Here is a 26,901-nt window from a genome sequence, read left to right as displayed (position 1 = left end):
ATTGGAAAACTCTGCTTAGTCTGTGTTGCTGTTGAAAGCCAGGTCATAATCATTTGCATAGAAGACAGCTATGCAGGAGATGAGAGCATGGGCAATCACACTGAGCAGCTCTGTAAAAGGGAGAGAAGCTGCAGCTTTTAAAACCTATTTCAAAATCACTTTCTGAACAGTGTTACAAGATACAACAAGCAAAAATTCATGTTAATACCTCAGGAGATGGCCTGGTTTTGACATATGCACACTCAAACCAATGCTGTCCCTGCTAATGGCCACTTCTCAGTGCACAGCGGTTGCCATCACCCTAGGGGAAGAAGCAGCCAATTAGCCTGATTTAAATACCCAGTGGGAGATACTGAAAAAGGCAAATGCACAGCCCAGATAGTGGAAAGGTAAATATGACTGGAGCTTGTCCGTCTGTTGTTTGTTTGTACTGCAGGTACAGAGACATAGCAATTATGTTCTACATAATGGTGCCAACTTGAGAGCTGGCAGATGAACATCAGAGCAGAAGGGAGTCTGCAGTGTGCGTGGGGCTGCACAGCCCTGGGCTGCCAGAAGGGATGAGGCAATGAGGATCCCAGCTCTGAGCTTACACACAGCTCTTTGGGGAACAAGCGTGAGGTGAGAGGAGGGACATGGCAAACCGGGGAGCAGAGAAACACAAGCAGTAGTGGACTAGAGATGAAACTTGCTCTGTGCAGTGTAGAGAGAGGGCATGATGGAGTGAGACTTGCTGCATGGGGTCTCATTTCCAGTCACCCATGAAGGCTAACAGGTGACAGGAGTACCTATTCTGTGCAGCAAGAGACAGCCAGGCAAACGTTGATTCTTCAGGGAAAGCACGAGAGGCGCCATCCTGCCATCATATGAAAACAGGCAGGAATACTATAAGGCACATTTGGTGTCTTTTGAGGGCTAGTTCTGCATGAGGACTATAAATTAATTCCACTCATTTCTGCTGTCAGTTGGCATGAAGTAGCAGGCCACCATATTCCTGAACTGCAGTTGGTATGGAAACATAAGCAAAAGCTGCTGAAGCACAAAGCGGAGCATGATGCGTAACGCATACGGACACACATCTGTTTGTATAGCTGGGGAAGTGATTCTGGCATATGCGTTTGGGCCCTGACATGCAGGAGGATTGGAGTGACGTGCAGTACAGTTCCTACACCTGGGAGGTTTTAAGAGACCAAGCAGCAAACTTGAGCTTTGTCTGGAGGACTGGCTTGGAGTTAAGGGTCTGAAGGGTCTCTGGGGAACAGGGTCTCAGTCATCAGGGACTTCCTGCAGTGGTTTGTTTTAGACCCTGCTGTGCAGGGCTGAGGTTATCTGATGTCTGTAGCATGTTGGTGGTGAGCAAAGGGGTATCTGTCCTGTCTATACTGAAAGAGAACTGGGAATTTAAGAAGCCAGTCTTGTTTGGGCTTAGGCTTCAGTGTTTTGGGGCTCTTTGGGAGCTTTTTAACTCCCAAGGCTTCTCTGTAGTGCTTGTAATTAGTATTTCCGTCTCCCTGTTGTCACTGCTCCACCTAACCCAACCTGACCAACCGCAGGAGTACATGACCTGTAGTTGCCAAGACCCTTATGATACTGAGAGGGAAGACAGGCTTTTAATTCTAAAAGCAAGTGTAGGTACCCAGATTGATGCACGGCTATGGCCCAGCTAAGAGAGTACAGAAGTAAATCCGCCATGTCCTGACTTCTCAAGGCTTGTTGGCACGTGTGGTTCCTCAATGTCTGGAGATAAAACTACACTGAAAATTGACAATCTTGGGAAATCCCTAGGCTAGGAAACCTTTGATACACGGAGAATGGCTGCAAAGTGATGAAATGGGGGAGTCCCTGCTTTTCCAGGGGATTTCTGTGCTTGGCATGCCTCACATAAAAACCTATTTAATTCACTTGACTTCTCATGTTAATGAGGGATACAATCCAGATGCTTTCTGATTTACGTCCCATGGGAGACAAAACCTTGAGGGTGTCAGGATTAGTTCTGGCTGTGTGCACTTGCTTTTGGCTCACATGCTCCCTTGCTCTCCTTCCTCTCCTGCACAGGCTGCTGCACTATTTCCGGGGCCGGCACCATTTGGAGGAGATCATGTACAATGAGAACATGCGTCGCTCCCAGCTGCTGATGCTGTTTGACAAGTTCCGCAGTGTGTTGGTAGTGACCAGCCACGAGGACCCCGTGATTTCAGTTTTTCAGTCCCTCTTAAAGTGACTGATGGCAAAGGATGGGAACCTGCTACACTCTCCCTAGTGACAGTATAAAAGATGCCTAAAAACTGCAGGAGGTGACTTCAGTTCCTTCTTGCCACGTGGCACAGAGCAGGTTCTCCCCCTCTGTGCCTGAGTTTCCCATCTGCTGCCTGTGGTGGCAGCTGAGGCTAGTCTCTGTGAGGGCTTTGGGGCCTGCTCCAGGACAACTTGGTCAGCCTGGACTCCTGCTGTGCCATATCCACAGCGTGGCAGCTGCTGGTGCAGAGCTCCTCCCTGACCTGGGCCTCTCAGGGCTTGTGAGAGTGGCCAAGAAGATTCCCACTGCAGTGTTACTGGAGGTACGTCACCCTTGGCTGGACGCTGCTGCCTCAGAAGTGCTTTCTCTGCTCTTCATTAACAGGACTGCTGGGTCATTCAGCGTGAGCACTGTGAGCAGCCTGTCCCCATGGCAGAGCATACATGGCCTCTGCCCCAGGGCAGAATGGAGTTGGCCTGGCTTTAGGGGAGTGGCCCCAGGCACCAAGGAATTCTGTTTGATCATTGTTATCTGGCAGCAGTGAGGACAGAGGTAGGAAGGTAAAGCACCACAAGTAAATGGTTTCATGAATGGGAATGACTCCTTCACTGTGTCACAGCCTATTATTGCCTCTTCCCAGTATCTTACTGCTAAATGTCTGTTGGAGCAGGGCTGTCACCAAGCAGCCTGTGTGTTTGTGGGTTTCAGGGTTTCCAGTTTTTGAGGGCTGGGGAGGTTGTTGAGCAAGATGGAAATTAGCTGGCCAGGCTGCAAGTACATGGCACCAGCTGGTGCTAAGGGCACTCAGGCTTGTCTCCTGAGGCTTGTTTTCTTCCTTTATTCCCATCCCTGCAAGCATGGCTGTGGCTGCAGAGAACCGGACTGGGACCTTGGCCTGCATTAACGCTGTCCAGCTGAAAAACAAGATACAGGTCTGTACATAGCCATGTTTCCTGATCTAGTTCAGGACTGCTCCTCCAGCCCTCCTGGGGCTACAAGAGGGGACAGCCCTGTTTCTGAGGACAGCAGGAGCTTACGCCAACTCACCCCTGGCCTGTGCAAGGCCGCTGTTCCCTGGAGCTGCTCACTGCTCTGTGCTAGTACCCAGGGAAAGGGCAGGAGGGAGACCTTTACCTCCACGGTGGTGACTTCCAGGGGTATATGTTGTTAAAAAATTGTCAGGCTCCTCCTTAAGACCTTCCCTTATACCACACACACGCAGGCTGGAGCTTTTCCCAGTTGCAGGCTCTCAGAACAGCTTCACTTGCCCACACAAACTGGGTTAAACTATGAGCTTTATGTAACTTATCTTCCACCAGTGAGGAGCCAGGGGAGCCTGGTGGCCACAGTGCACCACATACCCGATGACAGCTGCTTACAGTCCCTTCAGTGAGTCTTCCCCTGCAGCTGCAAGAGGGATGTTACAGAAGAGCAGAAGCAATATCCAACTTAGAAAATCATATCTACCAGCCCCCAGCAACTGCATCTCAAGGTGAGCCCCTGCAATCAGCATAACAAGGGCTCTTCAGAAGGCACCAAACAAGGTATTTTTCATATGATGGGACAAGGGTTTTGAAAATCTTGCCTGCGAATTCCGAGGTGAGGGAGGGTGGGGATGTAGGGGTGACCCTGTCACCCCTCAACTTCCAAGTGTGGCTGCAGGTTCTGCGCTGAAACGTAGAGGTTTTCTTCCCCCTGTACCTCATGGCAGGCTACAGTAGTGATGCTTTCTGTATTGTGGTTCACACAATGGTAAGTTTTCCATTGAACTGGTTTCAAAAGCAGCTGGGAAAACAAACAAAACCCTGGTTCGAATGGATTGCTGGAGATCCTTTGTCCAAAACTCTGCTCAAAGAAAATGTGTTAGGTCAGGTCACTCAGGAGCTTGTCTGGTGGAGGTTCAAATGTCCCACAGCTCCTCTGGGCCCCTGTTCCAGTGTTTGCCCACTCTCATGGTGAAAATTTTTTCCATACAGCTAATGAGAATTTCCTGTTTTCAGGCTTGTGCCCACTGCCCTTCATCCTGTCTGACAAAAGCCTGGCTCTGTCTTCTCTACACCCTCTCACTAGGTAGTTGTAGACAACAGTAAGATTCCTCCTTTACCTCCTCTCCTCCCAGCTCTTTTGCCACTCATCCACCTTAATTAAGCAGTTAATTGGCACAAGAGAAAGTGGCCTTCGACGTCCCAAACCAACCTCAGTTCTGGCTGGCAGACATAGGCCAGCCTGCCCCACACATAAAATTCCACCTTGCCCCATTCATTGTAATGAAGTACATTTATTGTTTAAAAACCTCCAGGTCGCTCTGTCTGCCATAGCTGCTGCCACAACACAGCTGTAATACAGAGCACAGCTCAAGTCCTGCTTGGTGGCACACTTGCAAGACAAGAAAGCTGTCCCATTGCTGCCATCTCTCTCTCCGTTTTCTTGTCTACAACACTCACGAATCTGTTTCCTCGTAAATAAAACCTAAGGGGCTTCTGTGTCCACTCTCCCCTGTTGCCAATACCAATCCTTGTTGTGGCTACCACATCCTGCTCCCCTGGTAGGTCAGGTCCAGGTATCATCCATATGGCAGCATCTTGTGTCAGGTCTCTTTGGTCAAAAGTCTTATCAATCCCAAATGCCTGGCAGAGCTTGGAGGGCCCATTACACAGCTGCCAGTCCTTCAGCAGCTTTGTGGGTCCTTTCCTTGAAGCACTGCGCATCTCTCTCATCGCATCTAATCCCTGCAGAGGTTCCAAAGAGCGAAGCAATACTGCAGCCCCTTCCCCTGTGTGGAACAAGAACCGTGTGTCAGTACAGGGTTGTTAAGAACATCTCAGCTTTCAGCCCCACAGGCAGCAGGAGCACTTCAGCTCTTGAGCCCACAGCTCAGCCTGATGGAGCAAGGAACTGCCTGCAGCACAAAACCAACCACAGGGTCTGTCCTTCCATTGGGCAGCTTCGCATGAAGCACCAGGCTCTGGAGTCAGTGCTCTCCCTTCCCTCTTCTGAATGTCCAGTTCCCATAGCTCCGTGTCCTTTACTCATGAGTGCTGACTTGCTCTTCCCCAACCCCACTTCTCGATGTTACTAAGTTTAGCTGCTGCTCCAAGGCTTGCCAGAGGGCAAGAGGTGTTTCTTATGTCAGCACAGTGTTCAGGAAAAATACACATATGGTTCAGTTTTGGCATAGCTATCCAAAGCCGCTCCCAAACCCAGTGGATTTATAATAGACTCTGATTACAAGAACTCCACTAAAAAAGGAGAGGGGAACAGGTCTGGATGCTGCCAGCAGAAAGAGGCAGGTTGCAGAGATAGACTGGACAAAGAGAAACCTGTGAAGGAGCTGTAGGCACTGGGAGCAGCCCCTGTATGTGCATGCCCTCGCTGCAGGTGTTCCCAATTCAGACATCCTCATGGAGGGATGACCATGGCTTTGGGTAACTGCATAGCCATGACTAAGAGCGAGCCGAATCCCTGTGCCAAGGAAGCTCTTGCAAGATGGGAACTTGTGGCAGGATGGGGCTGCAGAGTCTGGCTGTGGGATGCATGGCTCTGAAAGCATCACTTCAGCAGAGAAGCCCTTTCTGTGACAAGAAGTGATGAAAACTGACAGGTTCTCTTCTCAAAGGTGGTTTGCTGCCCTATCAGGAGTCTTAGGAAACTTCAGCCCCTAGCAGCTGCCCTCCCTGATTTTGGTAACAGTGAAGGAAACATGCAGCTCTGAGCACAGCCATTCCCCTGTGATAAGCATCTCCAGTCTAAGTGGGACATAAGTACTTCCTTGGTATTTTCCACTGGACATCAGGGAAGGTCTTCTCATGACCTGGAGTGGGCGAGGAGAGCAGCTGGCGCAGCGGCCTGAGCACTGCCCCACACAGCACCGCTTGTGCTGGGGCCACCCGCAGCACTCCTGCCAGCTCCATGATGCTGCTCTGAATAATCCCCTCTCCAGTCTCAAACATCTGGAGATGTACTCAGGCCTGGCAAGAGCTTTTTTTTTGTAGGCACTGACAGATCTTAAGGACTGTGATTTCCAAAACCAGAATCCTTCATGTTTTGTACATCTCCCACACTAAATTACCCTTCTGGGCTCCCAACTGAGCCTATCGACTGAGGACCTGATTCCTAGCTTTGTGAGGTGTGTCTACTGCCCCAAACCTGCTCCAGGCCCCCGCTGCCCTCAGTACATCTCAGTGAAATCAACAGACTTCTTTCCAACAGCTGTCAGCAATCTGTTCCCAGGCACTCCCTTCTCTGAGGAAGGGGATTGATGCTAATCTGGCAGCCAAAAGCTGCTTCCCTGTTCTATAGTGATTTAGAGCTCAAAGGTCACTTTAGATTTTTAAGAACATGCTCCCTGTCCTAATTCTGCTTTTCATCCATGCATAAAGAAACATCCTTCGCATCAGGATGCTGCCTCACTTGCCAGGAACAACTGTGGGATTCTGAGCAATCCTTTAATTACTGTACTTGCTTTCATCCCTCACAAATGCAAGTGGAAACCGTGGTTACACTTGAATTGAACTGCAGCCTTGGGAGTTCACGTGAAGAGAGACAAGCACTCAGAGAAACTGCAGGTGCTCCCAGAGCCCCGGCAGGGGATACACAGCATTTCTGTCTCTGCATTTCCAACAGATAGTTTTTGCAGTCTCTATTTGCAACACAGACACCATGCTCTGCCCAGAGCCAGCAGTCCCCAAATGTGACAGCAACACCACAAGAGCTTTGGGTAGATGTGGAGACAGCAGATGAGTGCAGGGATGCCATGATGAGCTACTGCCTTCTTCCCCCATCTGTCCCCACACCCCCAGGCTCATGTTTGGGTCCTTCTGAGCATATCTGCACAGCAGAAGTTTTATTTTAACTACCAAAGAGCAGCCTCCTTCCGACTCAACTCCTGCCTGCCAGAATTCTTCAGCTGCCGCTCTCCCTCCCACAGCCTGCAGCAGTTTGCTCTCAGGGGTTATCTGGCTTCAGCATCTGCCTGACACAGATACGGCCGGCCACTGACATGCTATCAGCAGCAGTGCCAGTCCAGAGAGGCAGAGTATCTACCACCCATGCTGAAGAGTCACTCCATATAATGAGTAGCATTCAGAGCTAAAAGCTGGGATCTAACAACAATGCTGAGGCAAATTCTCTGCCTGAGCAGCTAGAAATCATAAACCGATAGGAGGGAAGTCCCACACCCCCACAGCATGGCTTAATGCTGCTTCCCTGGACTGGCTCCAGCTCCCATTCTTGGAAACAACTTCTGGCCACTGAAGGGAAGAAAGTTTTGTCTCCACCCATCTGACTCTCGCTGCTCCCAAAACACTTCCTTCAAAGTCCCAGTCTAAGATCTGCAAGACAGGGGGAAGACCATGCAGTGTCACACTGGGCCAGGGTAAAGCATCACGGGGATCTTGATTTCACAAGCTGTTCATTCAGATCTGGCAGCAAAATGCACACCTTGGCAGATTCCAGAGAAACAAATCACAGCAAAGTCAGACTGTCATATAGGCCTCAGATCCTGAGCTGATCAAAGACCGTAATGACTAAAGGCAGTGTTAAACTGTTTTTAAAACAAAAGTCCGCTGCAGCAGTCCAATTCATGCTGCTTGCCTGGTCCCAGCAGCATGTGTCTGGGACTGCCCTGTGCAGTGTCTGTTCCAAGAAGGTAGGCACAGACACCAGGGACAGCGCAGCACTCTGATCTCTGTCCAGCCAAAGGGCAGCTGCTTCCATTAAGCTGGCAGCTCCAGATCAGCTCCATGGTCACTCAGTTCAAGAGTCTGAGAAGCAGCAGCACAGCAGTCACTGCCAGTACTGATGAGGTTATACTTGTTCTCTGAATTGCTTGCCTTCCTCCCACAAGGATCCTGTAATTTAAGCAGCAAAAGCACTTGCCTACACTTCAAACTAGATTAATCTAAGCCAGCTGAGAAGTTGTTTGTGATTATTACTCAGTGCTAACTTTACTAAACCACCTCAACCCATCCTAGATCTCAGTTAGATCTCTGTGCTTGCTCCAACCGTCTCCAGAAATCCATGCTTTGTTAAAAATCGATGTACAACTGCATGAGTACTTTGATGCAAGCCACCTGATGGCCAAAGAGAAACATCTTTCAAGATCCATTCGGAAAATCTCTGTAACTGATTTCTCCTGAAATCAACCTCAGGTTTTCCCCTAATTCTCACGTCATTCAATATTAACTTTGCTAATATGCATCCAGGTGAAAACTGAAATGGGTTAAGACAGGGTCAATTTGTGTGTATGATAACATCAGGAAACCCCCAAGACCTTTTCTTCTCCGCTCTTCACTACACTTTGCTGTGGCAATGCCATACAGTATTCCCAGATGTAAACCCCAACTACTTGTATAAAGCAAGTTGCTCTGCTGTTGTATGTGCATGTCTAGACGTGCTCTGCTCCACCCCTCCATCTACAGAAACCTATAAACAGAACTGGAAGAGATTCAGGGACAGGAAACCACGATTAAAGTTATGGACTGGCTTTGGAGCAAAAGCCTAAGGACAGAATAACTGAGTAAAACCCTTCAGCTTGGACAGTTGAGGGGAAAATATGAAACATCCTAGGAGATCACAGGAGGCAGAAGACAATACATGGGAATAGATGCAACCATTCCATGTTCACTGTTTAACTCCTGGTGGTCTGCAACTTTGCACAGCCAAAATCCAAGAAAAGAGTGATGCAGCTCTGGGACTTCACTGGAGATGCACCCTTTGAAAAGGAAAAGCATTTAGTGTTCTCTCAGTAATTTGTGTCTTTTCCAAAGTGACACCTTCAGAAATACCATGTTCATGTTCCTTTTATAGTTTCCTGGTCAGTCACTCAGGTTTTCACAGCATTCCTAGGGAATTCTTGCTATAAGAGCATGATCTGCACTACTAAGGACCAAGCTATGCCACAACAAGGTTTTTTGGTTTTGCCAGTGTTTCCATGTGTTTTGTGCACAGCCAAAGCCAGAAACAAAGTTTCCAAGATCTGTCCCATATCCAAAGAATTAAATGCTTTTCACTTTGACCCACGCGCATAAGTGCCACCGCAAAAGACAAACTCCTCAAACTAAATTACAGGACAGGCTTCTTCTCCACCTATACTAAGGTGAGAAAAGCATCTTGTGTACGATTCCTCCCCAGATTCTTTCTCTCAACACATCTGCACATGGACAAATACACTGAAGGAGTATATCCTGCTTATGTAGATGCATCTGTGACAGACAACACGCACAGCCATGCTGTTTACCTCAGTGTGTTCCTGACAAACTGGTAGTGACAGCTGTGCTTGGTGTCAACATAGCTGTGTGTATGGCAGGCTAATGAAGAATAAGTTTATAACAAAAAAGTCCCAACTAGATCCATCACAACAGCGAGTTCTAACTGATTTGCTAGAAAGCTAAACACAGGTATGTAAGAGAAAAATTCCCAGAGTATAAATTTCAAATAATTTTTTTTAGAATTCAAGGGCTAAGCATCTTTTTTTTTAATAAAAATTATTATTCCTAGTATTTCAAGTACTAAGAGACCCATCCTGAATAACAAACCATTCTGCTTTCATTATCTGAACAGATTTGGCAGGGACAATGTAATGAAACCCACATGTGTTCATTCACCAGACTCCAGACCTCCATTTAGGAAGACAAGCTCTTCCCCCACACTGTAACCTGGCCCTGTGTTTCTGCTTGGCTCCTGTCCAAAGGCCAAAACCTGAGGATTAACGGTCACAGTTACAACATTTGCTTTCCACTTTGGAACACATGAGCAGTGGGTTTTAAGCTGTATCTCTGAAATGGCAAAAAACAAAAGAAATTACTGTTGAATTTTTTTCCTAACAAAATGAGTTTTTATCTAAGAAATACCTGCTGCTGTTTTACAGCATCCCATTAATGAGTAACTTTGCTGCAAGGCAAACACTGTCATTCTTACAAGAAAGAAAAAAAAAAACAAGTTTTAGAAGTAACACTTGAATGTTAAAAGAGGCTGAGGAAGAAGAGAGTCTCAGTAATTTCTAAAATAATTTGATTAGGGGTTGATTATATTGAGAATAATAAAAGATGGAAGATTCTGTAACAGTCTGGGTATTTTGATTTTTTGTTTAAAGAAACAACAAAGCAGCTAAAATGCTCCTATACTGACTTTTTGTTTAAGCTTAGGACATCTCAGACCTCTTTGTTTTCCCCATCTTCTGAAGATGAATGTAGGAGACAGAAGAGTTTCTTATCATGATGACACCAAGATTTAGGCTGTCATTAAGACTTCAAATTCTGCATCACCACTTTCAAGGAACAGAGGTCACTGAACCACCCAATTGAGGCAGCAGTCCAGGTCAGTGAAACTGAAAGCTCCATCCTATCAGGATTCTTCTCCAGACCTTCCTGTCTTTCTGGGCCTGAACAGCTCACAGCTGGGACCAAAACCCTACCATGCTAGTTGCTGTGCAGCTGGAGATGGGCCCTGCTTGTAATATCCAAAGTTAATACACTGTCTGTCCACAGTTACGTACTGTTCCCAACAGCAAAACCCAGGTCCTAAGGGAAGAAGATGACAGCAAGTCCCTGAGTTCACAGAGCCCATAGGGAGCTCACAAGTGACAGCAACATGGCAGATGTAGCTTGAAATATCAACCCTATGCTGTAGGTATTAAAACTCTTTCAGCCTCAACTTACCTTGACTGGAAACGTTCACACAGAAATGAATCCCATAGATCTGATACACGTACAGAGTTCCTGGCTTCATGAACATTGCTGCATTTCGTTGAGTCTGCTTCCCACCTTTCGAGTGGGAAGCTTCATCTTCCCCACCCAGATAAGCTTCTGTTTCAACAATCCTCCCCCAGAGTTCTCTGCCATCAGGAAGTTTGCGAACTAAAATCTGAAAGAGAGGTCAGAGTGCATCAGTTAGCAACCCTCTGTGCAAAATAACCAGAGCCCACAAGCTGGAGAAACAAAGAAACTGGAAAAAAGGGACTTGATAGTACTGCATCCTCTCCTCTCCAGCAAGCAGCTCAGTCTGTAAGCTAACAGCTTCTGCTGGCCAGGCCACAGCCCAGTACAAGAAGTTCCTACCTGTCATTAACTCCGTGAAATGCCTGGAGTGTCTAGATGTGGCAGTATCATAAAAAATCAGTTTATGATCCTATATGCAGTAAAGCCCACAGAGTTGATTTGTGGTTATTTTGGTTATTTTCTCTATTCTCCACCGCAATCCACCAGGTTTAAGGCAAAAAAGCACCACCAATATCAATCTTGAAGCATCATGAATGTATTCTTTAGATCAGGAGAAACATGAGAGTAGCACAATTAAATAACTGCTATGATTAGATAGTCTCTCTCCACAGAGATGGTTCAAACAAGTCCTACTCCCTAACCACAGAGATAATCATGACCAGAGTGAGTACTGATGCTATTTCTGTATTTTCTGCACCGCGGAGAGAGGCAGTGCGGGAGAGCTGGGAATTAGCTTCAGGCAGACAACAACAGATCCTTGTTATTACAGTGTGTTCCTTGCTGCTGGTACCTCCTTAAATAAAACAAAGCAGATGGAGGGTAAAAACTGCGACACTGAGAATATTCTCTGTAAAAAGAAAACAATCACCAAACTTCATACAAAGGTTTTTGCGGTTTGACCTGATTTCTAAACTTATTTTACTCACGTTTCAGAAATTCTGCAGTATAGTCTAATTTAGGCAACAGCTATCAGTTTCATTCTACTACATTCGGCACTTCCATATTGGAAAACCAGCCATTGAAAAAAATTACTTTCAAGAAACAAAGCTCAATTCCTAACAGATGTTTGTGCTGGATTACTAATGCAATTACTGACCAGATCCAGCATGAATGCTCCAGCAGTCAGTCTCAAATGTTGCCACTCTGGTCTCTCACCATTTCCCTGCAGTGCTTCTCATATTGTCGAAAATAATCAGTTTATTATTTTTATGAAAAATGCACTGGTGTTTTGCAATTGCCTGTAAACATGCCAAAAGCACACCCATGTGGCCACACTGCTCTTTCACTGTGATGAAATACAGTGGTTAAGCTACGATTTTGAAAGCATTCAGGCATTTCCCCGAGTCTTCAGACACACCAAATATTCACAGTTAAAGAATGGTGATCATTCACAATACTTCACAGTAAACTATTTTATAGAGGCTTTTATTTCACACTGAGGATGTATCTTGCTGTTATGACAGTTTGTTTTGAGAGGCCATTTACTGCATGTATGCTTTGGTTTGTTTTTTTTTTGTTCCCAAGAACTGAAGTATCACATTTAAGGTTAAGCAATATTACTATATCAGACACCTCAAAAATTGGTAGAATTAAGATAACAAATTAAAACACTAAAATACCATTATTGTTTGAACTCTAAGAAAATGAGAGAATAGAATTGGTCATGGGAGACTGGGGGTTATACTTTAAGAAAATCTAAAATTAAGATAGAAATTGCCTGGCATGTAATTCTAGGCCTTAATAGGAAAAATTACAGAATTAGCACTAAAATATCTGCCCAGGGTAACTGCATGTCATAAGGGTGTCAGAGTCATTAAGACGACAAAAAATGCACCAGTACTGGGAGATTCAGGTATCCTCATATAGACCAAGTAAATATCACAGTAGGACAGGACACAAATAATGGTTTTTCAGACAGCATCAGATGCTTCACAGAGTGAGCAATTGGGGATCTCACAAAAGAAGACTAAACTCTCAAACTTATCCAGAGTAAAATGCAAAGTCTTTCCCAAAGACTTATCCCTGAAAACAACTTTTGTCATGACCATGAAGTTCAGTGTCCTTCCACAAGCATCAAGGTCCAAAAATAATCTGTCAGAGTTCTGCTTACCAGCAGAAAGGGGAAATTACATAAAGTGAGGAAACTTGTTAGGAAGAACTTGGAAGAGGCAGCCAAAGGTCAAAGCTGGAAAGGCAAACCTCTAGCAGGATGTCTATAAAGATAGCAAACACACATGACGTATCAGAGAGAGGTTAAGACAGACCAAAAAAACCCAGCAGGGTTAAAAAGCAGAGCAAAGGCATCAATTACAAGCAAGACAATATCCTTAGAAAATAAAATAAAGCGCTAGACACAGCAAGAGAGGCCAAACCCAACAGTTTGTGGAACAAATTCGTAGAGTTATGTAAACCAATGAGAACCCAGAGGGGCTGTTCACACTGCCAACAATAAAGGTACAAAAAAAAAAAAAAAAAGACTCAAGAGAAGATAAGACCAGAGGAGTGAAACTAAAAACACGTTTTGCAATTGTATTTAGGAAGTCCCATACTGGAACATTTTGCAGGGAAAACACTGGAGGAGTTCCCTCCCATGGAAAGAGTGGGAGAGTTTTCTGAAGGACTCGTTAAGCAGAAGAGAGATGTTTCATCTCCCCTGCTCTCATTTCCAAAGGCTTTCAACAAGTTCAGAGATTCCTCAAAGCTTCTAGAATGGGATAAGGGAGAAGGTCCTTTCATGAACCAGTGATGTCTTTAAAACTCAGAAAGAGAAGATAGGAACAACAGGTTTTGGAGTGAAGATTGTTTAACTGTGGGACTGTAGAGTCCTAAACATCTCCATGCTCAGGCCTGTGCTGCCTCACATGGTTGTAATAACCTCAGAGAAGTGATCATCAGAGAGCTCACCATGTGTACTGACAATGCCGAGCTACTCAGAACAGCAGAAATGAAAGCCAGTAGTATGACAGACAACTTTCAAAGCATACGGGGCAGCAGGAAAGAAAGTACCAAGCAGTCTGCTGAACTTGCAGATAAGAATGAAATACTCAAGTACACTATGACAGTGGATACTGGTCAAGGAAGGCTGAGGACCTGCCATGCTATTAGCATCACAAGATAATAAAAGGGAGGCAGAGAAGGAGATGTTGCTGATTGCAGAGCATTACTTTACGCTGAGCTAAGCAAGAGCCAAAAACAAATAAAGGAATACTTGAAAGGAAAATAATGGGCCTGAAACAACCTTCAAACCATAAACAGCAAAGTATATTTCAGCAAACCAGAAAAAAAGGGAGAAAAAATCCACAGAAACTAATTTTGAAATGCAACAGTAAATGAAACCTGTAAAATTACTCCTCTGACTCCATCCAAAATAGACTGGGCTACTAGTCTTTAAATTCCACTGCATTTAACAAGAGAAGGAATGAGAGCTGTATTCCTAAAATAGCAAAGTCTTGGAGTCAAATGACAAAAAAAGAATTTTATCCTGTTACACTAAGTTATTAGCTAGCACATGCTCCAGTACAGTAATCCCAGCGTTGGTGTCTTACCTGTCCCAGAAACGACTTGGCCAGGCTAATACAGGGCTGGTTGAAAAAATCTGCTTCTACACGAGAAGCATTTTTTTTCTCTGCTGCAAAATATTTGCTGCTTTTTGGAGAAGAATCACCATCAGGTTTAGCGTTCAGGTTCCCCAGGGCATCAAAGGAAGGGAAGCTGGAGTCACTTTGGAGAGCACTTAACTGAGCCAACAGCTTTCGTTTCCTTGGCATAGTTCTAGAAAATTGATATAATAAAGAATATAAAGCTTATTTAAAAGTAACTCATTTCCACAAACTTATTTTTACACATCTCTCCACAGCAATGCATCAGAAAGCTATAGCTCATTGGACAACCTAGGGAAACTACAGAAGCAGGTGACAGATTTAGCTGTGTCTACATCAGGCTAGGCAAATATTGGGATCTGCTGATAAGCAAACAGAAGACTGCTGTTTGAGTATTCATCTTTGAAGGACTGCAGATAAAAAGCAACTCTGTTCCTCTTAGCAATAAAAATAAGTTGGCTAACTGTTAGGTTAGGAAATTCAGAAACTGAAAACAAGGATGAACCAATACTAAGTACTTTTTACCTACAACTAATGTAATCTGTTAAACAGCAAAAAAAATAGGAAACAACAACCTCAAAAATTGTGCAGACCTACGAAGTCCACAAAATCATGTGTCAATCATTTTAAGCAATAACGTAGCTGGAGTAGAATCTAAAACTCCACAGGACACAGAACATTTGAATTGGGAGATACCCTATTTACAGTCACAGTGACAAACTTGTTTATCATGCTGTAGAAATGTCTCTGTTAGAATCTTCACAAACAGAAATCAAGCTTTAAATTCAGCCTACCAGAAAGACGAAGAGTAGTCTGTTTCAGTCAACAGTGTGTTGAGGAAACCACGTAACCTGCAATTGTTCTTCTAGGTTTGTCACCAATTTACTATGCAAGCTTCAAAAAGTTAATGTTTCTTTTTCTGTGCCACAGTCTTTATACCTGTTGAACAGGAACAAACATTTATTCACTGTATAAAGTACTCTGAAACAGACTATGATTTTGGAGCTGGAGATGATACAAACAGTGCCTCATTAGCTCAAACTCAAGAACAATTTGCAGTTTTCTACTTGTCTAGCAAAAGATCATCTCACAGCTCGGGTGTTGATGGAGATGCTCTTTACTTTTCTTACACACAAGGTTATGGAAACAATAGGGAATGCAGTTTTCCTATACAGAATACACAAAAAAGCTGAAACCAAACTTTTAGAATTCCCCCATTGGCACTAGATTTGGAAAGTGACTCTTACAAGAGAATACAAAGACACCAGGTTTTTGAAGATGCCTCATCAGTTCTGAAATTCAACCACATGTAGATATATGGGAAAAAGTAAAGGTTGAACATCATACATAATTAGAAATGGAGAAAGAATGCTATATACAGCTGAACCTGCAAGGGAAGTATATACATAGTTACATAGCTGTTAGCACTCATTTTTCACCAGATCATCAACTTTTAAAAATTATTACAAAAACTTTCACCATCAAAACCAATCTTTATCTTGTTCTGATGTTTTTCACAAAGAAAGCTCCACCAGCGATACTTTCCTTGAAAAACCAAGGCAGCATTGCTACACTCAGGATCCCCAGTGCCAATTCCTTAACAGTGTTACACTTCACTTCAGAAGAATCCAGACATAAACATATAAAAATAGGCAGCAAAAACCCCCAATCACACAGGCACAACTGGCAGAGAGATGGCATGTTTTTTTCTAAACGCCTGTTTCTTTACTGCACTAATTCAGTGATGTCAGAGACTTGCCATAGAATGGCCAGCTCTGTGCCAGGTATTCTGCTCTGAACTGTGCTTTCACCTGGTGGGAATTCTTAAAGGTTTTGTCCTAAGTCACCAGCCTGCCTCAGACAGAATTGCCTGGTGGCCTTCACAAACTAGAGCCCTGCCTAGGAAAAAGGATCCAAATAGGAAAAAAGGTTGCAAATAGGAAAAAAGGTTTCAGGAAGGCAGGGATGGAGGAGGAACACTGCTCTGTATCAGACTGACCCTCTAAAAGATCCATTCAAGGGAATCCTTCACACTGAAGACAGTACCCCCAGACTTCTCTGACAGTATTAACTAGAACTTCCAGTTCATCAGCTGCACATAAAGACATGCTGAAAACACGGCCAACTTGAGTGAAGCATTAACTCATTTGGTAATTTGTGCTCTTATGGAATGTGACATCAGAAACCGGACCCGAGTTTCCTGGCACCGACTGCACTTCCAATTAAGTAATTCTTAAAAGCTGCAGGTGCTCTCATGTGAATGTTATACTGGCAGCCTTAGGGTACCTGTGATTTCATTGCCATAGGCTGATCCTAGACAGATCTCAGCATCTTCAACTCTCATCAGAAAGAGCAGTAGGAAACTTCCTTATAGTCATGAGAAATGGGTCACATACATGACTGCTTTAAAAGCAAAAACATGGAATAAGGGGACTGCAGTAGAAAAAGAACAGTCTACCCTTTGTCTCCCTGCTTGTTCATACCAAAATATGAAACATAAAACTATGCCTCAAAGCCTATCCACACTTTCTAAAAAGGATGCTTCTTGTATATACAAATCCTTCTCACCTATGAAAAAGCATGCTGTAGAAGACAGTACATGTAAGGTGCCTAAGCCTCATGTATTTGGGAAGCAAGAAACATGATCTCTTCATGTGGAAATCCACAGACAAAACTCTGCAACTTCATTTCTATCTAGATTTTCTTGCTTGGACAGTAAACAAATTCTATTTCTATGCCTCAAACAGGAACCAGGTGTGGGTTTAATCGCTTTTTACTAATCCTGTTGTAACCAAACTAGATACAAGTTGTTAAGCACATGTGTGTGCACATGCACAAAAAGAAGTATGGAAGTCAGAAAAGGCAGATAAAGAGCTGAATATGTCTGCACAGTGCCTGAAGTGTTCAGGACTGCTGGGGTAGTCCAAGGCAAGTGTTCAGGGACCCTGAAAGCCAGAATCAGAGAGACACTGAAAATCCATGTAAAATGCAACTCAGCAGCAGATACACCCTGTAGTCAAGGCACAACAGAGTCTACACAGGCTTCTTTAATACTTCTAGTAAGACTGCGTTTGTAGGTGTTTCCTTATGTACTTAATGAGCTTTCACTAAAAGGTGGCAAGAAAAAAAAAATCCCACCTGTAATTTGCATGTACTTTTGGCTCACAGGTCCAGATACCTGCAGATGGGAAGTTTTCCTCACACACATATATCTCCTGATAGCATGATGCAGAAATACACATAAGAACACGTTGCCAGTTCTGGAGAGGCAATTCCTCATAGTAATTCCCAGTTGTACAGATTATACATGTGAATGTATGAATGGTCAATGCTGGGTCAGACCAAAGGACGCCTCTCTATCCCGCTCTCCAGCACAGGTCAGAATCAGTAGCTGATGGAACAACAAAATAAGCACGCAGTGCTTCCCCAACACATCCTCCACATCTCTCAACCAGGACCCTCTGAACCAGGCAGTCCCTGTGTACTTTGTGAGCTTATGCAATCTTCCCTGAGCCTGTGTAAAACTATCAAACGGAGACTTTATCGACGAAGAAAGCTTCACAGAATTAGTCATTATGGCTCAAAAACCTCACTCATTTTGTGTGTGAAATCAGGACTGCTCTCCACCCACATGAATCAGTTTACATTTGCAATTCATCTTCCTCAGCCCTGTTCCACCTTAAATAATGTAAAGCCAGCTCACATCCTCTTTCCTATCTTTGCACCAACTGTTCATGGCAGGGAACTCCCTTATTATGTCAAGGGCTGCTCAGGTGAGGGCTCCTGTTTAAAAGCTTCCTGCAATCTGAGTACAGACTGTAAGCCAGACCTCTGAACATGCTTATTTAGACATTTACGGCATGGCTTTCCATTACAAAAGCCACACTGGCTTTTCTCCCACCATACAGTATTTATGCAGCTGTCCAATACTTTTACCTTGCTGTATTTTCTACTAATTCAAATGTCTAGGTCTGCAGTCCACAGATATCCCCTAGAACTCTCTTTAAAAAGTAGCGATACATCAGCTGCTGAGACCATCACTAGCATCACTTTCCCTAAAGGCTTCATCTGGTTTGGCAACTTCTTCCTCTCCATTGTCTATTAATTCCATAACCTCTTACACAGACATTTCATTTTAAGCCAGATCCCTGAATTCTCAGCAAAAAGGATTTCCAGCCACCTTTCCTGTCTAGTCTAACCTATTAGTAACCAGAAGTAAGTTCAGTCCTGGAAAAAGAGTGTGGAGTGCTGGAGAAGCAGGCAAAAAAAAAAAAAAAAAAACTTGAAAAAAAGAGTGCAGGTAGGAGCTAATATACCATAACCATAAATACTAAGTCAATCTCTTCCCCCGACAGACGTGGACACTATGTGCAATTCTACTAATATCTCAAAAGTGTGACAAAAATAATGCTCTTATTCACCTTACTGAGTGCTTGTAAGTACATTACAAGTACTGTAAAGCTTGTACATACTGGAGATGTAATTTCCTGCAAGATGTCCTTCCAATTCCAGTCCTCGCTACTACTGCCTGCTGGACATCTTGAGCTTTCTGGAATGAATCTTACCCATTCTTTTGTAAAGAACAAAGAAGATAACAATGAAGGAGAGTGATGGAAAGTCATAAAAGAAAGCCTTCACAGCAAAATTATGCTCCATTTTGGTTGATTCTCTTAAATCATTTTCTTTTGTTCTGTTTCCCCCCACCAACATTTTAGCTGCTATTTTTAACTGACTGCCAAACATGCATATTAAATGAAAGCAAACAAATAAAACACTAATGGATGTTTAGCTAGCTCAGCCTCCTGAGATTTGAGTTAATCAAGCCAGCATTTAACCAAGGCAGCGTTTAGAGAAGCCACAAACACTGATCAGGAAATGGACATATAGACTCAAAACCATCTGCAGTTCGGGTTTTTTCTTTATAGCTACATTATTTGTAGCAATGTACATTGTGTGTATTGAGCTAATCATTCAAGAGCTCGTAAGCTGTATTCTTTCCTACCTCTGTGATGGCAGTGAGGACACTCCTGGTTTGTAGAAGATACTGAAAGAGCTATATAAGCGGATAAAGAAGTAGTTGGACTCCAGTCTTAGGTACCCATCTTAAAAAACGACCCTAGAAAACGCATTCCTTCCTCAAATCTTAATACTGCATGAGAAATAATTTAGTTTTGGCATGGGGGTTTGACTCAATGACCAAAGATGTTTCACCAAAGCCTTCACTGAAAAGAAGGAAAACTTGTGACTCACGCTCATACACCTGAACAAGAGCCACAAAGAGAGTTCCTGTTGAAGTACCAGTAACTTAAAGATTAAGAAGAAAAACATAAACATCAAAGACATAAAGATTTACCTGAAAAAGGATCCTGGAGTTGCTCCCTCCATAAGCACTGAAGCAGAGGGTTCTCACACCTCTTCCTGAGAAGTCAGCCCTAGGCTCAGAGAAATAAACTGCTCCACATGCAGCTGTACAAAGGACTGTGTGAAGTCCAACGAGAAGTCTTTAACTTAAAGAACAGCTAATTTCAGGCCAAGGTACTCAAAGGAAAGCCTCAGTACTCAAGCTCTGCACAAAGAACCTGAGTGCTCCTAAAAAAAAAACGTGGGGGGAATCCCAGCCACACTTTGTAATCAGTCATGAGACGGGCTCCTAACAGCTAAGGTGTTGCTCAAGGCGATTAAATTGGGACTGACTCAATGCACATCCTATGAGCCTCTCTCCTTAGTGAGAAAGTCTCTTTCTTGTAGAGGGTAGGCTTATCCTACATTTAGCAATTCAGGATTAATCTATACAGTATACGCCTGTTACAAAGTATTGGTGTCCACTTGCATTGCATTACCGGACCCCATGAAACAGTTACAGGAAGAAAACAGAACACTGGATCAGAGCTTCAACAGACGATGGTCTGCAGAAATACAAGTGTAAATGCAGGTAAAGAGAAATAACTGATGTAATGTCCACCAGGAACATTAGAACACTAGAACGAAGCCTTCAGACCCTGTATAAACAAAGAAGCATCAGAGGAGAGGATAATTTCCCACACAGCTTTGCCTAATACAGTGTATGTAACAATAGTTTGCTAATGGCAAGTGAGACAGAACACTTCAGAGGAACAAAAGCAAAAGTCTCTTCTATAAAAAGATGCTTCCAGGAAACCATCAAATTGCTGATGGCTGTAGAGGCTGTGAAAATCTGAGTCAGACGCTGATTTGAACCAGCGGAGCACAAAGGTGCTCCTGTTATGCCGTGAGAGCCTTGTTTCTAACCCGGCCATCTTATTTAGAAAAGACTTGGTTTTTTAGAACAGGTTTGCAGCACATTTCTGTGGACTGGGTATTCTTCCTCCGTATAGGGCTCAAACTGTACCACTTCTGTTACACATCTGTACAGCAGCTGCTCTTAGAGCACTCAACTGTGAACGAACTCTTTCCCAAAAATCTCTAGAGCATGTATTACCAATTTCATCATCTCTTTACTTAATCACATACAAAAACAGCAAAGGAAGCTCTCTGCAGGAGACACAAGAGCGAGCAGGACGCAGCGCAACCTTACTCCAACTGTATTTATACACCTTATCTACCCAGGTGATCACAGCCTTCAGCCCCCACACCTGAAATGTATTCAGAAAATGGGGGTATTACATAGCCTTTGTAGTATCTTTAGCTCATAACATACATAAAATGTAAAGGGTTTACAGTGTTAGAAGGGGTCATTTCCATACACAGGTGTGTACCACAGCAGTAAGTAGTACCGATAGCTACAAAGGCAATGCAAGGTCCCTAACAGCCCTTCCTGCTAGATGCACGGGAAGCACTTACGGATTTTGCAGTGAAACCTTTGTATGCAAACCCGGTTATGGTGGCACTACGTGCAGCCCACAAGTACATCACTATTAAGCAGAACAGCACCTCGTGCTTTTAACGGGAGCCAGGCGGCCGAGCTGCAGCGCGGCGGCGGGGAACAGGGTCCGGCCTTCCCGAGAGCGGCGGGCGCACGGCCCGGAGCCCCCCGTCAGCAGCCGGAGCCGCCTCACCTCAGCCCGCCCAGGCCCGGCCCCCCGCACACGCACCTGCCGGGGCCTCCCCACCCTGCTGCCGGCCGCTTCCCCACCTCGGCCGGCCGCGGCCTGTAACGGCAGCAGGCGGGCCTTCACCGGAAGCTCGGCGGAAGGCGGGAGCTGTCGTGTGGGGCGTGTCCGGCGCGGCGTGCGGGGAGGCGGGCCCGAGGGTGGACGGGGGTCGGTGGAGGTTTGCTGCGGCTGTTGGGAGTGAAGATTGGTTTTGACCTGACGCCTCAGCTGTAGATGGCGATGGTCCGCAATCAAAGTGATTTACAGCCTTTCCTCCGAGCGCGCATTGTGGCACAGAAATCTGTACGGCGTGTTTGAACTCTGGTTTTCAGCATCCACCCTCGCACTCCGTGCTGTTTCCTATTAATCCTACTCAGAGAAATAAAGGGGTGAATATGGATTCGGGTGAATACGAATGGTCACAAGCTGGCTTTACAGAAAGTTGCATTAATTATTCCCTCAGTTCCCTGAGTAAGAAGTGTCTGGCCTGTGGAAAAAGAACTTGGCTTCAGCTTGTAACCAGATGGAGCATGTGGTCAAAACGGGGCCAGAATACCATTTTCTCTACAACTTTGTGGAGACATGCAGTTAGGGCTGTTGATTCACAAACAAGTGTTTGCACGAAGGGTACAAGTGAAAGTCTGATGGATTTATTCCCGTTAGTATAATAAAATACTGATTAACGGCAGCGAGGACAGCGCCAGCCAGAAGCCAGCAATGCAAGGAAGGAGCACTTGGTGTCTACCCCATTCATGAATTTGCTAGGATGAAGGATAAATTACTGACTGAAATTTTAGCAGCTCTGGAGGTGCAGATAAGTGTACAAGTGGCTAAGGGTGTTCTTATGGAGGCAGAAATGGGGACCAGCACACCAGTGTGAGCTCAAGTAAGAGTAAGCTGGATAAAAGCTTTGATGTTCCTGTACACTCTGAATTGAAGCCAGAATTCCCAAATTTTTCTCTGTTTAATAAGATGTAAAAAAATCCCCAACCCAACCATAAATGGAGCAAATTCAGAGTTTGTTACACAATAGTAATTTTTTTAGACTGTGAAGAAACAGCTAATGTACTTTGGAACCCAAAGCAACACCAACACTGAAAAGCCCTTAAATCATTGTTGTAAAGCATGATAACACTGTAGCAGTGTTAAAAAAAGAAAAGGAAGGAAACATGCATATGTTTTAAAGTTATTGAAACTTCAGTTGGAGATCTCTGAATGAATTTTTAGTTTATATGGACAAAGATAGGCCCACAAGAGTTAGGATTCCCTGGAGAGATGCTACCTGCTGGCTGCATAAATGCCTTTACCTCTAGTCTGCAACCAGCCATTTGTGTTACTAGCAAAGACAACAAAGGAAGTTGATAGAAATCATTAACAGTGTTGACTGAGTGTCTCTGAAAGAGCATCTTGGACTTCCTAACTTGCATGGTTCACATCCCAGCTTTAATGTGGTATTAATATAAGAGAGGAAGACCAAGAAAGTGCACGGAAAGGAAGATAAGCAACCATCAAACAGCCTTTCAGCAAACTCTGAAAATTAAAGGAGAAACCAAGCAAGAATGAGAGATGTGGGAAGGATTTCCTGGGGTCAGACTAGTTCAGCTCCGCAGACTTTCTCCTGTGGGAGTCTGTAGGACAGCCACTGTCAGGAATGCTGGCTTCTTTGACAGCAGATCTATTTCATGCCCAAAGGAAGTATTTAAAGCCTTTAGCACCTGAGGAATGTGAATTGCTCCAAGCGACAGCTTAAGCCATGTTTATCATGTGTCCAATAACTTTACTGTTACAGAATCAGCACCTAAAATAGCCTCCTGTAAAAGCTGTTTGGGAAGATCAAAGTTTCACAAAAACTGCACAAAAACTTTTTTATTTCTTTTTATTTTTAATGTGAGAGGAGTGACTTGGAATCCATGCTTAGGAAATCTGGCTTTTGGAGTCCCTGGCCTCCGTGGCACAATGCATGCATACAGTGCTCTGGGCTTTTCTTGGAGCAGAAACCGTGTTTGCAGAGTGGTTCCCTACAGCTTCCAGGATATACAGACTGCTGACTCTCCATCATTCTACAGTGAGGATAACAGATCAGCATGGGAGCAGGAGAAAGCCAAAGGGGCAAATTCTCAGCTTTTCTCTGGGTAAGAGAGCAAATCAAGCTTCAGCGGTATCTGCTGAAAGCCTCACCTGTCCAGCTAGACAGAGATGTGGAGCTCCCCACTGACAGCCATTGACCAGCCACTTCACGTGGCCACACTCCTCTTACCAACATTTCCAAAACAGCTGCAGCATTTCATGAGCCAACTACTGAGGAATTCCCGGGATGAAAGCGCTCCAAACAGCACAGGGTTTTATGACATCCACTCCTGGCCTCTCCTGACATACAGTATTGGCTGCTCTTTCCTACTTATCCTCAACTGCTGGTGTCTTATTTGGAGCTATTTCCAATCAGCATCTGTTGGAGGTGCACACAACCCTCAAATTAGTACTAGAACTAACCAGCTACTAGAAGGGAGAGGTGCTCACAGCTGCTTTGGGATCTCCCGCACCCAAGCTGAGCCACAGATCAAATGTCTAGTTCTGTGAACTAAGCCCATTCATCTCATTATGTAAGCAGATGTTTATAGTTTATTCTGAATCTGGTGACATCCATGGTGGACATCCATGGTGGATACCATTCCACCCACTTTACACTTGGGGTGAAAAAAATCCAACCAAGCGCACTGCATGTAATAGGAAAACATGGTAAATTAACAGACCTCCTGGGAGCCTCAGCTCTGGACCAGAGAGGGCAGGCAAGTCCTATTTATTAACATATTAATGGATTCTACTGAGGGGTTTTTCTTGGGTTTTTGTTCTGTGACAAGACAGAAATGCTTGGCTGCACAGGATTGCTCAGTACAGAGAAACAAACGTGGAAACCGAGAGGGCAGGGCAGGCTGCTGGCTGCTGGGCTCTTCTCACTATGTCTGGAGGGTTGATAGCTTACATGGTATCCCCAGTGAAGCTGGTTTTGGTGGTGCCATAAGATCAGCCATGCCTGGGGGTCTCCCCTAGCTGCATGGGACAGGAGCAGTGGGAAGCTGGAGACTGAGAGCAAGGGCTCGGCTGAACTAGTAGGAGGCTGGGAGGCAGGAGATGGGGCTGCCCAAGCAATCAGCCAAGCTTTTTAAGCATGGTAGTTTCTTTTTCTGAAGGCGTTAGTGGCAGTTTATTCAGTATTTTCTAAATCAAGAGGAGTTGTACTGCAAGCATGCCTTAAAGATCAGTCAGAACAGAAAAATGGTATACATGAGAGTGACAGGGGTTTGTGTGTACATATATGTATGTATGTGTACACATATGACTCTACATATGTACGCATATGCAAGTATGTAGAGGCAAAGCATTGCAAGCCTAAGAGCTGTTAGCCGTGTCCAGCACTGCCCCTCTGCTGAGAGTGCTAAGAGTGCGCTGGATGCAGGGGAAAACCCAATTCAGGAAGTTCCACTGGCTCTTTGCCCCCAGCTGCTTATTCTTGCCTCTCTCCTTCAGAGTGGTTTCCCCTCCACTGTAGCAGCTGTGCTTAAACTAGCTCCCTGAACTGACTGAGATGAACATTTCTCCCATGTGCTGCTGTTACCCTGTCCATACCCTCTATACGGAACAGCAGATCACCTTTGACATGTATAGCCTAGAGCAGTAAGAGGAGAAACAGGCACAAATGAGGTGCATCAGCAAAGCTGAGGTCAGGGTAACACACTGAGGAATAACTGGTTTTCTGCATCCTGTGCAATGTCAGCATGCCAGCTGCTAGCATTTGTTCAGATAAGCTCCACCAATGTCTCATACCAGATGAAAAATGTTCAAATTAGGATGCAGTTGAGCTGATGATCATTTGCTTTTAGAGGAATCATTCTGTGCCCTTTGTAAATACAGAAGAGCTGCTGAAAGGGAACTTTTAAAAGTTGTGCTTGTATTGTATGAGTGTACTGCAAGAAAGACTGGTCACCTACTCACTAGCTCCCCTGGGAAAACAACAAAGCATTTTCCAAGGGAGGCCAGAAATCATTATGTACTGAGTGGGTCCCAGTCACTCTCTTAGATGCTTATTACAAAGCATGGCATGGGGAGGGTGAACAAAGACTGAAGAGGAAAGAAAGTGGCCTAGAAAGTGGCAGGATCAAAAAGAAAGAGACATTCACACATAGACTGAGTATCTTATTTCCGTAGGACACTCTGGGTACTAAAATTTGTGGGGGTTCAAGAACCTTTTGAGGGAATACCAGGAAGAAAAGTCTGCCCAGGCTATTAAAAAAAGACACACCATCTCTAACTCACGAAGTCCCTGAGCCACAAACCAGTGGCTCTGGTGGAGTATTTAGGAGGAATATGACTGTATACTTGACTTGTTTTTATATGGTCTATGAGCTTTTGCAACTGGCTGCTGTTGGAGGTAGATATCTCTGCTCGGGGGATCTGTTATCTGACTCATCCAGCTCTTGGAGGCACTGTGCAGGAGTCACAATTGTTTTGCTTATCCTGCTTAGCTGATCTCTTATAGTAAATCTAAATTCACTCAGGCAATGCCCAGAAGGTGAAAGAAAGTGTACAAAGAGAAAAAAGGCTCCAAATGGTCAGTGAAACAAGACAGCCCACCCAGACCCTTTTGGTTGCTATCACAGACATCCAAATTTAGGAAACATATGGGCGTGGGCATATTTGGAGTCATTGACCACAGGCATGACATAGCACTGGTTACTAAAACTGACCTGGAGTTGTTTGCCTTGCAGGATATGGTAAGGAGGCTTGGATTGAATATCATTGACTAAGGTCACAAGAGTTAAGCTTGAAATAGCAGAACTTGAGAACATTTGGGATGTAAACAGGTGACTGGAGGGAGTATGTCACAAGCTTTTTGCAAGGGATAATCATTGACCAGAACTATTGGCACATAGAACCCAGTCTGAGAAAGGCTTTACTGCCTGTGGAACAGTGCTGCCAACAAAAAGATTAGCTCTGCATTCACTGCAAGTTAATTATATTCCTAGTGATTTGTAACTCCATCTTGCTTGTCCTCATAGATTAAAAGAATTATTATAAGTGCTGAAAGACAGGGCTTCATTTTAGGGCTCACAAGCCAGAACAAGAGACAGACACCCCCTCTGTTGGGGTTTGTGTTAGGGTGTTTAGTCATTGTAACTAAAATTGCTGTTATGTTTCCCTTTTAACCTTCTTTCCCAGGGTAAGAAAATTTATGGGCTCATATTGTCTGTCTGTTTCTTTCCCTTTTGAATCTGTAGATTTTA

At 44.5% G+C, this 26,901-nt stretch overlaps 2 protein-coding genes across 8 annotated transcripts in view; one reads left to right on the top strand and one right to left on the bottom strand.

Annotated features, from left to right (window-relative positions):
- NPRL3 (NPR3 like, GATOR1 complex subunit) overlaps window positions 1-2,833 on the top strand; it is a 44,181-nt gene extending 41,348 nt beyond the window's left edge. For all 4 annotated transcript variants that reach the window (XM_062639462.1, XM_062639461.1, XM_062639463.1 and 1 more), the window contains one exon: window positions 2,056-2,833. In XM_062639462.1, the coding sequence (XP_062495446.1) occupies window positions 2,056-2,221 (166 nt within the window). In that variant the 3' untranslated portion in view covers window positions 2,222-2,833. The remainder of the gene's footprint in view (window positions 1-2,055) is intronic.
- Window positions 2,834-4,494: 1,661 nt separating this feature from the next.
- Window positions 4,495-21,720, bottom strand: MPG (N-methylpurine DNA glycosylase). Of its 4 annotated transcripts, XM_062639474.1 has the most exons (6): window positions 21,623-21,720; window positions 19,906-20,053; window positions 15,347-15,491; window positions 14,499-14,724; window positions 10,894-11,098; window positions 4,495-5,009 (listed from the first exon to the last, which is right to left on the bottom strand). In XM_062639474.1, the coding sequence occupies exons 4-6, from the start codon at window positions 14,718-14,720 to the stop codon at window positions 4,591-4,593; spliced, it is 846 nt and encodes a 281-aa protein (XP_062495458.1). In that variant the 5' UTR covers window positions 14,721-14,724; window positions 15,347-15,491; window positions 19,906-20,053; window positions 21,623-21,720; the 3' UTR covers window positions 4,495-4,590. The 4 variants fall into 4 exon arrangements, with proteins under 4 accessions (XP_062495458.1, XP_062495456.1, XP_062495457.1 ...); XM_062639472.1 differs by lacking the exon at window positions 15,347-15,491; XM_062639473.1 differs by lacking the exon at window positions 15,347-15,491 and having other exon boundaries at window positions 19,906-20,059; window positions 21,623-21,640.
- Window positions 21,721-26,901: the final 5,181 nt, after the last annotated feature.

The sequence above is a fragment of the Pezoporus occidentalis genome, unplaced genomic scaffold (assembly GCF_034315485.1).
Source record: "Pezoporus occidentalis ecotype Australia unplaced genomic scaffold, CSIRO_AGI_Poc_V1 ctg60, whole genome shotgun sequence".
NCBI lineage: Eukaryota > Metazoa > Chordata > Aves > Psittaciformes > Psittacidae > Pezoporus > Pezoporus occidentalis.
This window is presented reverse-complemented; position numbering and strand designations above follow the sequence as displayed.